The sequence below is a fragment of the Acartia tonsa genome, chromosome 6 (genome assembly GCF_053477335.1).
Source record: "Acartia tonsa isolate MP-2025a chromosome 6, ASM5347733v1, whole genome shotgun sequence".
In the NCBI taxonomy this organism is placed as follows: Eukaryota; Metazoa; Arthropoda; class Copepoda; order Calanoida; family Acartiidae; genus Acartia; species Acartia tonsa.
This window is the reverse complement of record NC_137265.1, coordinates 33,632,697-33,644,884: the sequence shown is the minus strand read 5'-3', so window position 1 is coordinate 33,644,884 and position 12,188 is coordinate 33,632,697. Positions and strand designations below refer to the sequence as shown.

The 12,188-nt window shown below is 30.5% G+C and overlaps 1 protein-coding gene across 6 annotated transcripts; it reads left to right on the top strand.

Annotated features, from left to right (window-relative positions):
- Window positions 1-10,749, top strand: LOC145322445 (uncharacterized). 6 transcript variants are annotated; one of them, XR_013880703.1, is made up of 14 exons: window positions 1-235; window positions 1,003-1,142; window positions 1,628-1,697; window positions 2,026-2,207; window positions 2,816-2,948; window positions 3,697-3,767; window positions 4,405-4,524; window positions 7,410-7,442; window positions 8,140-8,218; window positions 9,106-9,173; window positions 9,580-9,645; window positions 9,913-10,031; window positions 10,227-10,351; window positions 10,534-10,749. XR_013880703.1 is itself a non-coding variant. In XM_080164446.1 (13 exons), the coding sequence occupies exons 2-12, from the start codon at window positions 1,003-1,005 to the stop codon at window positions 9,995-9,997; spliced, it is 1,047 nt and encodes a 348-aa protein (XP_080020572.1). In that variant the 5' UTR covers window positions 1-235; the 3' UTR covers window positions 9,998-10,031; window positions 10,546-10,749. The 6 variants fall into 6 exon arrangements, 4 of the variants coding, with proteins under 4 accessions (XP_080020572.1, XP_080020573.1, XP_080020570.1 ...); XR_013880704.1 differs by having other exon boundaries at window positions 10,208-10,351; window positions 10,546-10,749; XM_080164446.1 differs by lacking the exon at window positions 10,227-10,351 and having other exon boundaries at window positions 10,546-10,749.
- Window positions 10,750-12,188: the final 1,439 nt, after the last annotated feature.

The window sequence follows — 12,188 nt, the reverse complement described above, 5'->3', positions numbered from 1 at the left end:
TTTCATATGTAGCTGGGGAGCGCAGTGGTGGTGTGTTGGAAGTTAAAACACCGGTCTGTCTTGTCTGTCTGTCCGTCCGTCTGTCAGACACGTATGTAGAGTAGCAAAATCATATGTTAGTTATAGTGTTAAACATTTACAGTTTTATAGCAGATTATTTTATAGTGAAATTCTGTGTTATATAATTACAGATATTTGTGTGCAGAAGTTTGTCTTATTTTTCATAATAAAGAAGGTATTATATTTCTATCATCTAAAATTATAATTATTTATGTGTTAATATATATTTGATAAACGGGTTAGATTGGAAAATTTAGTTTAACACAAACTATACATGATCCAATTCGTTTAAAATAGCTAATTAATAACTTATGTTTATAATATGCTTCCCCCTAAGTCTTTGGAGCTTTACTTTAAAATTGAACTTTAGAGGGACGTATTGACATATTTATAATTTTTATATTTTAATGCCATATGATAGTTCATAGTTTTTCTTTTGTGAAAAATATTTTAATGTTTTTATAGCTTTGCCACTCATGCATATTAATGAATTTTTATAAAGTAAAAAATACTTCTGTGTAATATGAAACTAATCAATTAGTTTAATTAGAAAATTGTCAAACAAGGATACCAACATTCATAAAAGCGAAACTCCGTCAATCGGTCTGACATTCTAACATCCTTATATAAAAGTGTTAGTATGTCTATGTGTGTGTTTGTAGCTTAAGATCTCGCCAACCAATGGATCAACATGGCTATATTTTAAGTCTCGCCTCTCATAGCTCCAGGGAAGGTTTATGACTATCTTGAAGAAAGGTAACTCCACCCTCCCAAGAGAAAAATACCTCTCCCCATGTTTTTTTTTCTTTATTTAAATTTGAAAGTTGAGGGTCGATCCATCACTCCCCCCCCCCCCCCCCCATAAATCAACTCCTAAGTAAATGCCCCTAGAGTAACAAAAATAGATTCCTTTATAGTTCTTTTAAAAACTTTTTTGTTTAGATGGTTTTATTGGAGCTTTCATGGACAGGAGAGGGAGCCGATGTAAAGATAGCCGGATCTTTTAACAACTGGACTCCAGCTCAAACTACACAGAACCAGGATAACTCCAGAGTTTATTCAGCTCAGGTTGAACCCGGCAAGTAAGTCATTGCATACTTGCATTTTTACCACTTCATTATAGAGATGCTTTGCATATAAAATGTATCTAGGTGTCCTAGTAATCATTATTACAAAAAAATCTGATGAATAGGATAAAAAATGTAAATATTCTTTTTTGTCAAAAAATGTAAATATTCTTTTTTGTCAAAAAATGTGAAAGCATCATGTTTAAATCATCTTTTAAATTGTGGAGTTACTACGTTCTTTAAATCGTACCCAACAGTTGCAGGAATCCTAATTCAACTCGATTGGAAAATTTTAACATGCATAAATTAACCATAATTTAGAAAAAGCTTCCATTTTTTAAATGTTTGAAGTGAAATCCTTCGCAATAAACAAACAAACAGACAGACATCCTGTAACTCTTATATTTGGATACTAGAGTAATACTAAATAGGGGGGGGGGGGGGGAATCTTTGCTCGAAATAAAGTTTTGTGTGGAAGCCCTAATTTAATTTATTTCTAGGTACACCTACAAATGGGTCATTGATGGAAACTGGTTGTTGGACAACAGTCAACCTACAGAGACGGACGAGGTTAGTTCTTATGCTGTTGGATGGCTAAAGTTTTGCCTCCGAAGATAAGTTTCTTGCTTTTACCTATTACCCTAGACTAGCTAAAAATTATTGGTTTTCAAAGTGCAATTATTTATATGTCTGTCTCAAATTCATAAACAAATACAATTAGAGATGCTCCATGTTTGCTCTGGACAGGTTTTTAGCGATTTTTTCCCTAATATTTAAGATGTCCCTCTATGCTAGGCACAGCAGCTATTGCAACTTAAAGATACAATTCTAAAGAAGGGTATTCAAGACTTAGAGATGATATTTATCATTCAATAATTTTTATTTTATAATTTATTAGGGAGGCAACTCAAACAATGTAGTTACCATAGAAGAAAAAGCTGAAGAAACTCCAGCCGTTGCAGCTGAAGAGCCGACAGTGGCTGAAGTTAAGCAGCCAGCAGCAGCTGTAGAAGCTGTTGATGTTGAGCATGAGCCACGGGCGGCTTCTGAAGATACCAGCGGAGAAGTTAGTGGAGATAGGTATAATGAAAAAAATAGTAAGAAATGTAATATTCTGTAATTTTTCTTTTTAAGTTTATTTGTAAAATAGGACCATATTGAAAAAAATGCTCTTAAAAAAACAGTAAATACTAACAAGAGGTGGATTCCTTAAAAAAAACAGAATCGCTGGTGAGGCAAAATTGTTTTTGTGAAAAATCCTCCAAAATCCAAGGATTTTTTGGCCTATGAATGAGAATTTATATACCTTTAACACATTTTGGGGTGTACAACAATTTATTCTCTATTTTCTTGTCCCTCAAGATCCCTGAAATAACCTAAGATGTTTAAGTTTTAGTACTGATAATTTTTATGTAAATAAATCACGAAATCCTTTTGTAGTTATTTGTCGTCTTATTAGTGCCATTAATTTAAAGAAAAAACTCTGTTATATATGTACATTTTTGATATTTTTTATAAACATTTACTTTCTGTACAGTAAAATCTAAAATACATATCTCATTAATTATCACAAAAGACTGATTTAACAATCTCATTATGTTCAAAATATTGTAAAAGGCATTTATATCATTAGAATCATTTATGAAAAATAAATTCTGTAAAAATTAATTTGTGTTTTTTTATTGTAGTGATTCTTGGGAGCGAGTGAGTGTCGGGGATTGCGCTGACAAGGGGAGCGTCGGGAGTGGTGGGGAAACTGCGGAAAGCGGGAGCGGTGCGGATAATGCGGACAAAACAAGTTTAGGGGAAACTGCCGAAAAGGTTAGTTGTTTATTTGTAGTCTGATTAAGATTTGCAAGTCTGAAAGATTATGGTTTAGTTCCATAAGGTAGGAAACATAAGACTGACCCCCCAAAATTATAAAGGCTATTTCTGCTATTCGTTGGCTTAGAAGAAGTAATTTGTTAATAATAATTGTAAAGGGGAGGTTACATCAATTTAGTGTCCAATGGTTGATCCCTTAAGATCCCGGAGTTTTAGTTGCAAAGCTATCATATACTAAAGATGGTTGGTTTGTTATGGGTTTAGTCAAACTCATACTTCCAAATAAAAAATGAAAGGTCGTGAAAATATTATGCAATTTTTCGTTGGCCTACGTCGTTTCCCCACATAAATCGAAAAATTATATTGCTTTAGTAATTCTTTGATAGTTTTGATAAATTGGAAACCGTAGCAACTTTAAATTAAGAAAGTTTATGTCCATTTCAAGCATGATCATTTCCTAACAATTTATTAAGATTAATCATCATGTTTTAATTTTAAAATTTTGATTCCTGATACATTCATAGGCACAAGGATACAAGTGAGGCTTCTCTAAAAGTATAAATATGTTAGTATGTCCTTAAACTTATTGCACAAAATCAATTGGGGCAATAGATTTGAATATATCTCAAAAGAAAAAGCCCTGTCAATCTTTATTTGATAATGTCCTTTTGTCTGACTGTCTGATTTGTTGAGCTTCGATTAAATGAATAATATTATCCTTGTGAATTGGTATTTTTAATATTAGGAAGGGTTTGTATTGGCTGACGCTGAGGATTCTAAATCCAAGAAAATTATCAATATTGAGAGAATATTCAGGTAGATTTTTAAAAGCAATTGTCCAACAAATTTAAGTACAATTTTGTTTAAACTTAGAAATTAATGTTATGCTTATCAAGTTCTGACACTCGACAATAGTCGATTGTTCGCTTGTCGTTCCTACTGATTTTAGAGGTTCACTTTTATGGATGTTGTCATCCTTGTTTTTACAAAAAACAAGGGGGGGGGGGGGGTTAGATTGGGTTCTAGATTAGTTTAGCGACTGTTTTCTTTTCCACCTTATTGGTTATTACAAATTCTTAAAAATAAATTAGGTAATCTATAATTTGTCCTTAAAAATGAGTATTACCTATTAAATCTAAGTTTGAAACATATATCTACAAAAACAAGGTAGTAAACATCCGTAATAAGGAAGTTCGTAAACGGTCTGAACAGTAATGCAAATAGAGGATAATATTTTTAGGACTTAATATTAGAGATGCTTCGCTTTTAACATTTTACTTTGTTTTTCTAGGATTTGTAATTCCAAAAATCATAAATGGGATAATTATAGCATCTATAAAATGTCAAAGTTCAGATATATCCAGGACGGATGGACAGTCATAAATATAGAGAAGCTTCGCCAATCTTTCCTCTAGTTAAACGAATGTATTTTCATTACAAAATTTTATTTTAGTTGGAGCGAAGGGTTTGATAGCAGTATTGTTGGCTTGCAAGCTGAAGCTGTGGAAGACGACAAATATACAGTCTACTACTGGGATACTACTGACTATACTCTTCTTAAACAAGGAATATGACATGCAGGGATATAGGGATAGGACAAATATATAGTCTACTACTGGGACACTACTGACTATACTCTTCTTAAACAAGGAATATGATAAGCAGGGATATAGGGATAGGACAAATATATAGTCTACTACTGGGATACTACTGACTATACTCTTCTTAAACAAGGAATATGACATACAGGGATATAGGGATAGGACAAATATATAGTCTACTACTGGGACACTACTGACTATACTCTTCTTAAACAAGGAATATGACATACAGGGATATAGGGATAGGACAAATATATAGTCTACTACTGGGATACTACTGACTATACTCTTCTTAAACAAGGAATATGACATACAGGGATATAGGGATAGGACAAATATATAGTCTACTACTGGGATACTACTGACTATACTCTTCTTAAACAAGGAATATGACATACAGGGATATAGGGATAGGATAAATATATAGTCTACTACTGGGACACTACTGACTATACACGGTTAGTTTTTTATTAAATGAATAAGTTAGGGTACAATGTTTGGCACTTTCGATATAAGTAAATGATAATAACAAAGCCACAGAATACGATAATACCTTCAGAAAAATCGATGAAAATAGTTTTCATACTAAATTTTGGTTTTTTATATTTTTTTCTAAAATGTCATGACAGAAGATGCAAAATGTCGTCTTAGTTTTTTGAAAGGATTAATCTTCTCTGAAATCTAAATTATCAAAATATTTTTTTTGGTAAATGATTATACGATATATGTAAAACATTTTATCAGAAAGAAATATTTAAAATTGTGAAGTAGAAACCTGAATAATTTTTCTTGTGGAAATAGTTTTCTGCAAATGTTGATAAACATATGTCTGCTAGCATTAAGATGTTTGTACTGCTAATACACGTTGGGTTTTATTTAAAGAATTTCTTTAAAATGTTTTTTTTTACATTGTATACCAATAACGCAATATTTGCTATCAGAAAACCCCCGACTAAGACTCGCCTACGACCCGATCTATTAGGATTGCTTTGTAATTTACATTTTTGAAAGTCTTTCAACAGTATACACAGCAAATTCTCTCTTTTTTAACTAACTTTCCGAATTATATACCTAAAGCATTTGGATTGACAAAGGCTATGCTAATATTTTTACCATTCAAGTTTATTTAATATTCTAATAAATAGCGCAACCCTCCAAGTTTATGACTACTTTTCATGAACATATGATCTAAAGAATAAGCTCTGACGCAATGTCATATAAGGATATTATAATATTCATTAAAAAAATTGTTATTTTTGCATATATGTTACATTTTACAGTGTTTTGTGGCTCAAAAGAAAGACAATTAAAAATTATTTCATATTATATAGTTTAAATTACATAAGATAACCTAGAAATAGTAAAAAATTCCCTTTCTTTTTTTGTCGCAAAAGAGAATTCAACAAAGATTTTCATTAAAAAACACATTAGTGTAAAAATTAAAAAGTTTAAACATGGTCACAAAAAGATTCAATTAGTTTATCAAATGTTTCATTTTCAGCAAATGACGATTAATCTCTATTACAAAGAATAAAGTGTAAAAAGATATTCTCGTTTTAATTTTAAGCAACTTAAAATGCATTTTAATACCTTTTAATGATTTTTTTTTAAAACATCATTTTATAAAATGTTATTGATTTTTAAAGTTATATATTAGAATGTTTTTAAATTTTGTTAACATTTTGTTTTAAATGTAGAAAATTGGTAATTCTAAACATTCAAAAAATGATTTTATTAAATTTTCATCGCTTAAATTGCATGTTTGATGAAATTTTCAACTGATAATTCAAGAAAAATCGTTTAAGTTTTATTATATTTTACTTTGAAATGTTAAAAAAATATAGTATTGTCAAAAATGTGGAAGTTATACTTTCCTCAAAAAAAGGCCTAAAACATGCAAATTAACACGTGTAATGAGATTTTTTTTCTTTCAGGTTTAATTTTAAGTAATTATTAATATTTTTTGTAAAAAGGATTTTATATAAAAAGTTTTAAAACTCGAGTTATGTAGTGGTTCTAAAAAAGGTTGCGAATTTATGCAATTTTCTTGCAAAAAAAATTTTCTAGGATTTTAAAAATAGCAAAGGGTGTTATTAGACGTACTTACAGATACAATTGCTAAGTCATTTTGGCCAAACACTAAAATAAAGTTTTGACATCTGAGGGTCCAGCCGTGTATACTCTTCTTAAACAAGAAATATGACATACAGGGATATAGGGATAGAACAAATATATAGTCTACTACTGGGATACTACTGACTATACTCTTCTTAAACAAGGAATATGACATACAGGGATATAGGGATAGGACAAATATATAGTCTACTACTGGGATACTACTGACTATACTCTTCTTAAACAAGAAATATGACATACAGGGATATAGGGATAGGACAAATATATAGTCTACTACTGGGACACTACTGACTATACTCTTCTTAAACAAGGAATATGACATACAGGGATATAGGGATAGGAGAAATATATAGTCTACTACTGAGATACTACGTACTATACTCTTCTTAAACAAGGAATATGATAAGCAGGGATATAGGGATAGGACAAATATATAGTCTACTACTGAGATACTACGGACTATACTCTTCTTAAACAAGGAATATGATAAGCAGGGATATAGAGATAGGACAAATATATAGCCTACTAAACAATGTCTACAGGGAACCAGGGATAGGCATAATTCTCAGTCAATTAAGAGGAAAGTTATGACCATGAGACAAAAGATGTACTAAGAAATGTTTTAATTAGAGGTTATCAACAAACCTAAAACTGTAGAAGGATTAAACTTTCATAGATTTTAGTCATCCTGTCAGTCATAGTTTTTATGAATAGGAATATGGTGTAAACAGATACAGGACTCTTTTATGTTGAGGTAACAATATTTTCTTCCATGAAAGCTTTCGGCTATGAAAAGAAAACAGGTAGCGGGTTTTGTCGTTTTTTCACAGTAGTCTTTTCGCCTAATACTAGACTTGCGAGGGGCTCTAACACTGCGGGGAAATTGGTAACACTTACATAACCTAACCTAAAATAATCAAAATCTATTGTGGAAATACGACGAAACCTGCTACTCAGTTTTCTTTCCATGATTCAAGCTTTCTTGGCGTAATTTAGACTATAAGCAAAGAGTAAGAGACATAGAAACCAAATGAATATGAACCTTAAAATTCTTTCATACTTAATATGATTGAGGCAGTTGCCATTTAAATAGGACGAAACTGGTTTTAATCTTATGAATTTTTATTCGCGAAAAGCTGTCTATGATACAATGCGATAAACATGCTATTAACGAGAATAGTGTAAATCAGTCAACTTAAAATATTTATGTTTTAATATTTTGCTGAAATAGCACTTTTATTTTTTTAATTAACAAGCAAAATATTCAGATAAAGGGATATTTATGTAGAAAAACTTTTGAATTTTGTATTATTTCTATAGTTTAATTTTTTTTATTTACTGTAAAATGAAACAAAGGAAAAACAATATTTACATTGTCAAAAACTCTAGTAATTTTTTATACATATTCTTGTCCCTGCTTATTTTATACTAACATGATAAATATAATTTAGACGTCTGAGTTCTAAAGTTGAAACATTTGAATCAATGGATCAAATAAATGAATGCTTAAACTCAATTTTGGACACTAAGGTATTATTTTAGTAGCATAGCTACTTTCTAGCAAAGTGTGTGTCCGTACGTCTATAAAACGGGCGCTAAAAGTTTATTTATGAAACATTGTTGTTCGGTAATGTTTTAGAAAATAAAAAAGCTTATGTATGAAAATGAGATTGTTTCTTCGATGTTATACCCTTAACTCTTCTATACCTTAAAAAAAACTTTTTATTCGAATATCTTTAGTGACAATTTAATTGTCTTGCGAGGATAATTAATTTTTTTGCGGATCCGCATTGATTATATGCGGATCCGGATCTGGATCCTCCAAATTTGGTCAGTGCGGATCCGGATCCTTGACAATAAAAATAAAATCACCAAATTTTTCAAAAAATATTTATTCTTTAATCTCGAAGTCAAAAATACCTTTAATTTTAAGTCTGAACCTAAACCTTAAAGATTGACTCTCATCACGAGAATGTCCAATTTTCAAAATTTGCAAGTGACTATTTTATATAAATTTAGGTAGATTTTTCCATAAATTTATACCCCAGGATCCGGATCCTTGGACTCAAAATAATGCGGATCCTTGCGGATCCGGATCCGGATCCACAACACTGATTTTTTGGACCATGAAATGAAAACGAAGTAGCGGGTTTCGTCGTATTTTAACAATAACTAATATTTCTAGCATCTGCGGGACCACATCATAACCCTGCGGGGCAATCATAAACCTCTAACTGAACTATCCTAAAATAATCTATCAAACGCTACCATGAAAATACGACGAAACCCTCTACTTCGTTTTCTTCCATGATACAATTTTTTAATATCAAATTCATACTCAAAGATTATTCTTAATTCTTACTGTGCATTTTTTTTACATTAGGTAGATTAAAAAAGTAATAAATTATTATACCTAGGAATCTCTGGCAGAATTATTGAAGACGACATTGACGAAGAAAATAGAATTTCCAGGTGCCATATCAAGGTAAAATGGTTTTACCAGGAATTGTAAGGGATTTGACAATCAACTAGGCCTAAAATAGTTAACAAAATTACCCCTTCTGGCGAATAAAATATTATAGAAAGTTTAGGCACTGCTAGTTAATGAACCAACCAATAAAGATTTAATAAAAGTTACCAAAGTTATTAAGTCCAATGTCCCTGTGTTTTACTAAGCTTCCCTAAAAAGCAAAACTAACAAAGAATGAACAATAGACTATAAATGAAGTTTGTTATTGTCTTTGGTTGCTTAAAAGGTAAAAAGTTGAATAAAGCATATAATAACATTCTTCGACGTTTCTTCAAATATTGATTTATCTACTAATGGAGGAATTTTGTCGATTCTAATTAGGATGAAATATATATTAATGTACCTAATAATTTATGTTTAGATGGAAGGTTGGTAATATTGGAGTAGAAAAGATTCAAGAAGGAGACCTTGTTACAGTAACTCTAAGGTGAGTTGATAAATTGTTAAGAATTTGCGCGTTTTTTTTTCTTTTCAGTTATACATTTATTTATTTGTATTAAAGACAAATCACTTCTTCTAAAGGGAAGGGGCGAGGGTTACATAAAAGCCGACAAAAATTTAATAAAATATGCCCTAACTTTTTTGTCCGTCAATTGGTTTCCAAGATCTTATTGGACAAATTCAGTTTAATTAGAAATAATCCATCTAATATCAGTTATTAAGATGTATATTTCAACAATATTTTATTGTTTAGAACTGAGGACTGCATGCTGGGAGGATTGAAGAAAATTTACGCTCTCTCAAGTCAACTTGCATTGCAAAAGCTTAAACTTATCTAAAATTACATTTTGTATTCAATAAAAATTTAACTAAGTATGTAAATGGCATCCAAATAAGAACTATAATGCCTCCAACTTTTCTGGTGGAAATCTAGGTATATCTGCTTCTTATTTTGTATTTTAACCTGCTTAATTTATGCTATTTTTTTGTTAAAAATTCTCGTATATTCAAACAATAAAAAGCTGGAGGGCAAATAGTTTTTTTTTCAGTGCCATGTTCTACATTGAGAATATTTCTTGCGATGTTTTTTTTTGCTCCTGCATAAGTTTTTATTTTTATTAAATGTAATCTCCTTTTGATTATAAATGTGCCAAAATCTATCCTAAGGGGGGCAAGATCTTCTACACTTTTCCGTAAAACCAAGTGTTCGAAACATCCTAGAAAGCTAAGAGTTAAGTTTAGCTTCGTATAAATTGCTATTAGGAAGATAAATTGAAACTATATAACACAGCTTGTACTTGATATATTTGTCAAAATTTTATATTTTTAGCTGCTTGTGGTATTATTAAATGTACTGATATCTTGGTCTTACGAGATCGTGGCATAGATAATGTCCCCCTCATATAAGAAGTAAAATATTGGCATATGCCAAATATCTCATTGAATGTGTTACCTTTTTTTGTACGATAACTACCATTTATATTTTGTTTATGTATTTTTTACCCTTTTTAATGAATATTGCATAATGTAAAATATTTGTTTATATTTTTTGGATTTGGTAGGTACGTAAATAATGAACTATTTGAATGGATTTATTTATTACTTGGATGTTACACTATTTTTTTATGTTCTCTAATAGAGTGAAACTCGCATCGGGCCAATATAACGATACACCAGATGACAGTAATCAAAGCTACTCTATAACAAGTTCTGTAAGTTGGCCCGTATCAAGTATTCCATATTAAATAAGTTTGACATCACAATACTGAAAATAGCACTGCAAATCTGATGTATATTTGTTATGGCTTCGCCTTTATTTATGGTGTTATCGTTGTATGATAAGAGTAAATTCGATCACCTGATTTAAATCTAAAAACTTTTTTTCTTTGATAAATATTTTTATTAGATATTCTACTTTCAATCAATTTCCTTGATCGTGTTAATACCTATTTAGCAAAATAAGACATCATTGAATGTTCTATAATAAGATTATTTTCAAAGCAATGCTTTCCTAGCATTAGAATTAATATGTCAGAGAATGAAAGATTTTTTTTGTATCTTTGGGTATTTGAATAGTATCTACTCAATATCTAAGTTATGTCTGTACGTCCGTTTGTCCGATTGTCACTTTAAAACACTGACTGGTTATTATTTAGAATTAATTTTACTAAAATATCATCAAATACAAAATTACTTAAGTATACTCATGGCATCTTATTGAATATTTGTTAGGTACTATGTTTACTGATTAATATCATGCTTTTTAACATTAATGATAATTAATATTACTGACTTACTAAATACTAATGTAATTGATTGTCCTCGATTTTTTAAAACCATTCACTATTCTAACCATGCTTTCTTCTAACTTCCTTCTAACTTGCAATATTTATTATATACTTTGAAACCTTGCGCAATTAATTCAATAATTAGACTAATTTAATTAATACATTTATAAAAGTAACAGGATGCATGTCTATCTGTATCCAAGGAAGTAACCGCTTAACCGATATGGTTCTCCTATACAATGTAAGCTAAATTTTTAGGTACAGGTAAGGTTGATAACTATTTTTCGGGAGTATGATGTTTTCTAATTATTTATGTCTAAGTTGTTACAAAAATGTCAAATAAACTTGCATATATGCATGAAACTGCTAACAGGGAATTGTTGGTATATCAATAACTTTAACAATCACTCAACATTTTGTTACTGCAATCATTTACATAGCACCATATATCACTAAAAGCACTAGAATAACACTTTTATAATACATCTTAAACCAAACATGTAAAAATTCATGTGCTCCACATAAATAACTCACTCGGTTTCATGTTTGATAAATTCAGCAGAAAACTGAAATTGTAAAAATCTTACGTAGGAAAGCTAAAACATCTGAGACCTTTCTACTGCCCGCTCCCCCTTTTCTCCACTTTAAAACACTAAAGAGTGACCCTATACATGGGAAGCCTCCCTTCCTAAACAACCACCACCACTACTGTCTGTGTCTTACTCTTTTTCTGTCTTTTTGT

What these genes read in the sequence shown, in the direction of transcription:
- LOC145322445 (XM_080164446.1), top strand. Translation starts at nt 1,003, where the DNA reads ATGGTTTTATTGGAGCTTTCATGGACAGGAGAGGGAGCCGATGTAAAG. An exon ending in GCTCAGGTTGAACCCGGCAA is followed by an intron (nt 1,143 to 1,627) that starts GTAAGTCATTGC and finishes ATTTATTTCTAG; the next exon opens with GTACACCTACAAATGGGTCA. An exon ending in ACTCAATTTTGGACACTAAG is followed by an intron (nt 8,219 to 9,105) that starts GTATTATTTTAG and finishes TATTATACCTAG; the next exon opens with GAATCTCTGGCAGAATTATT.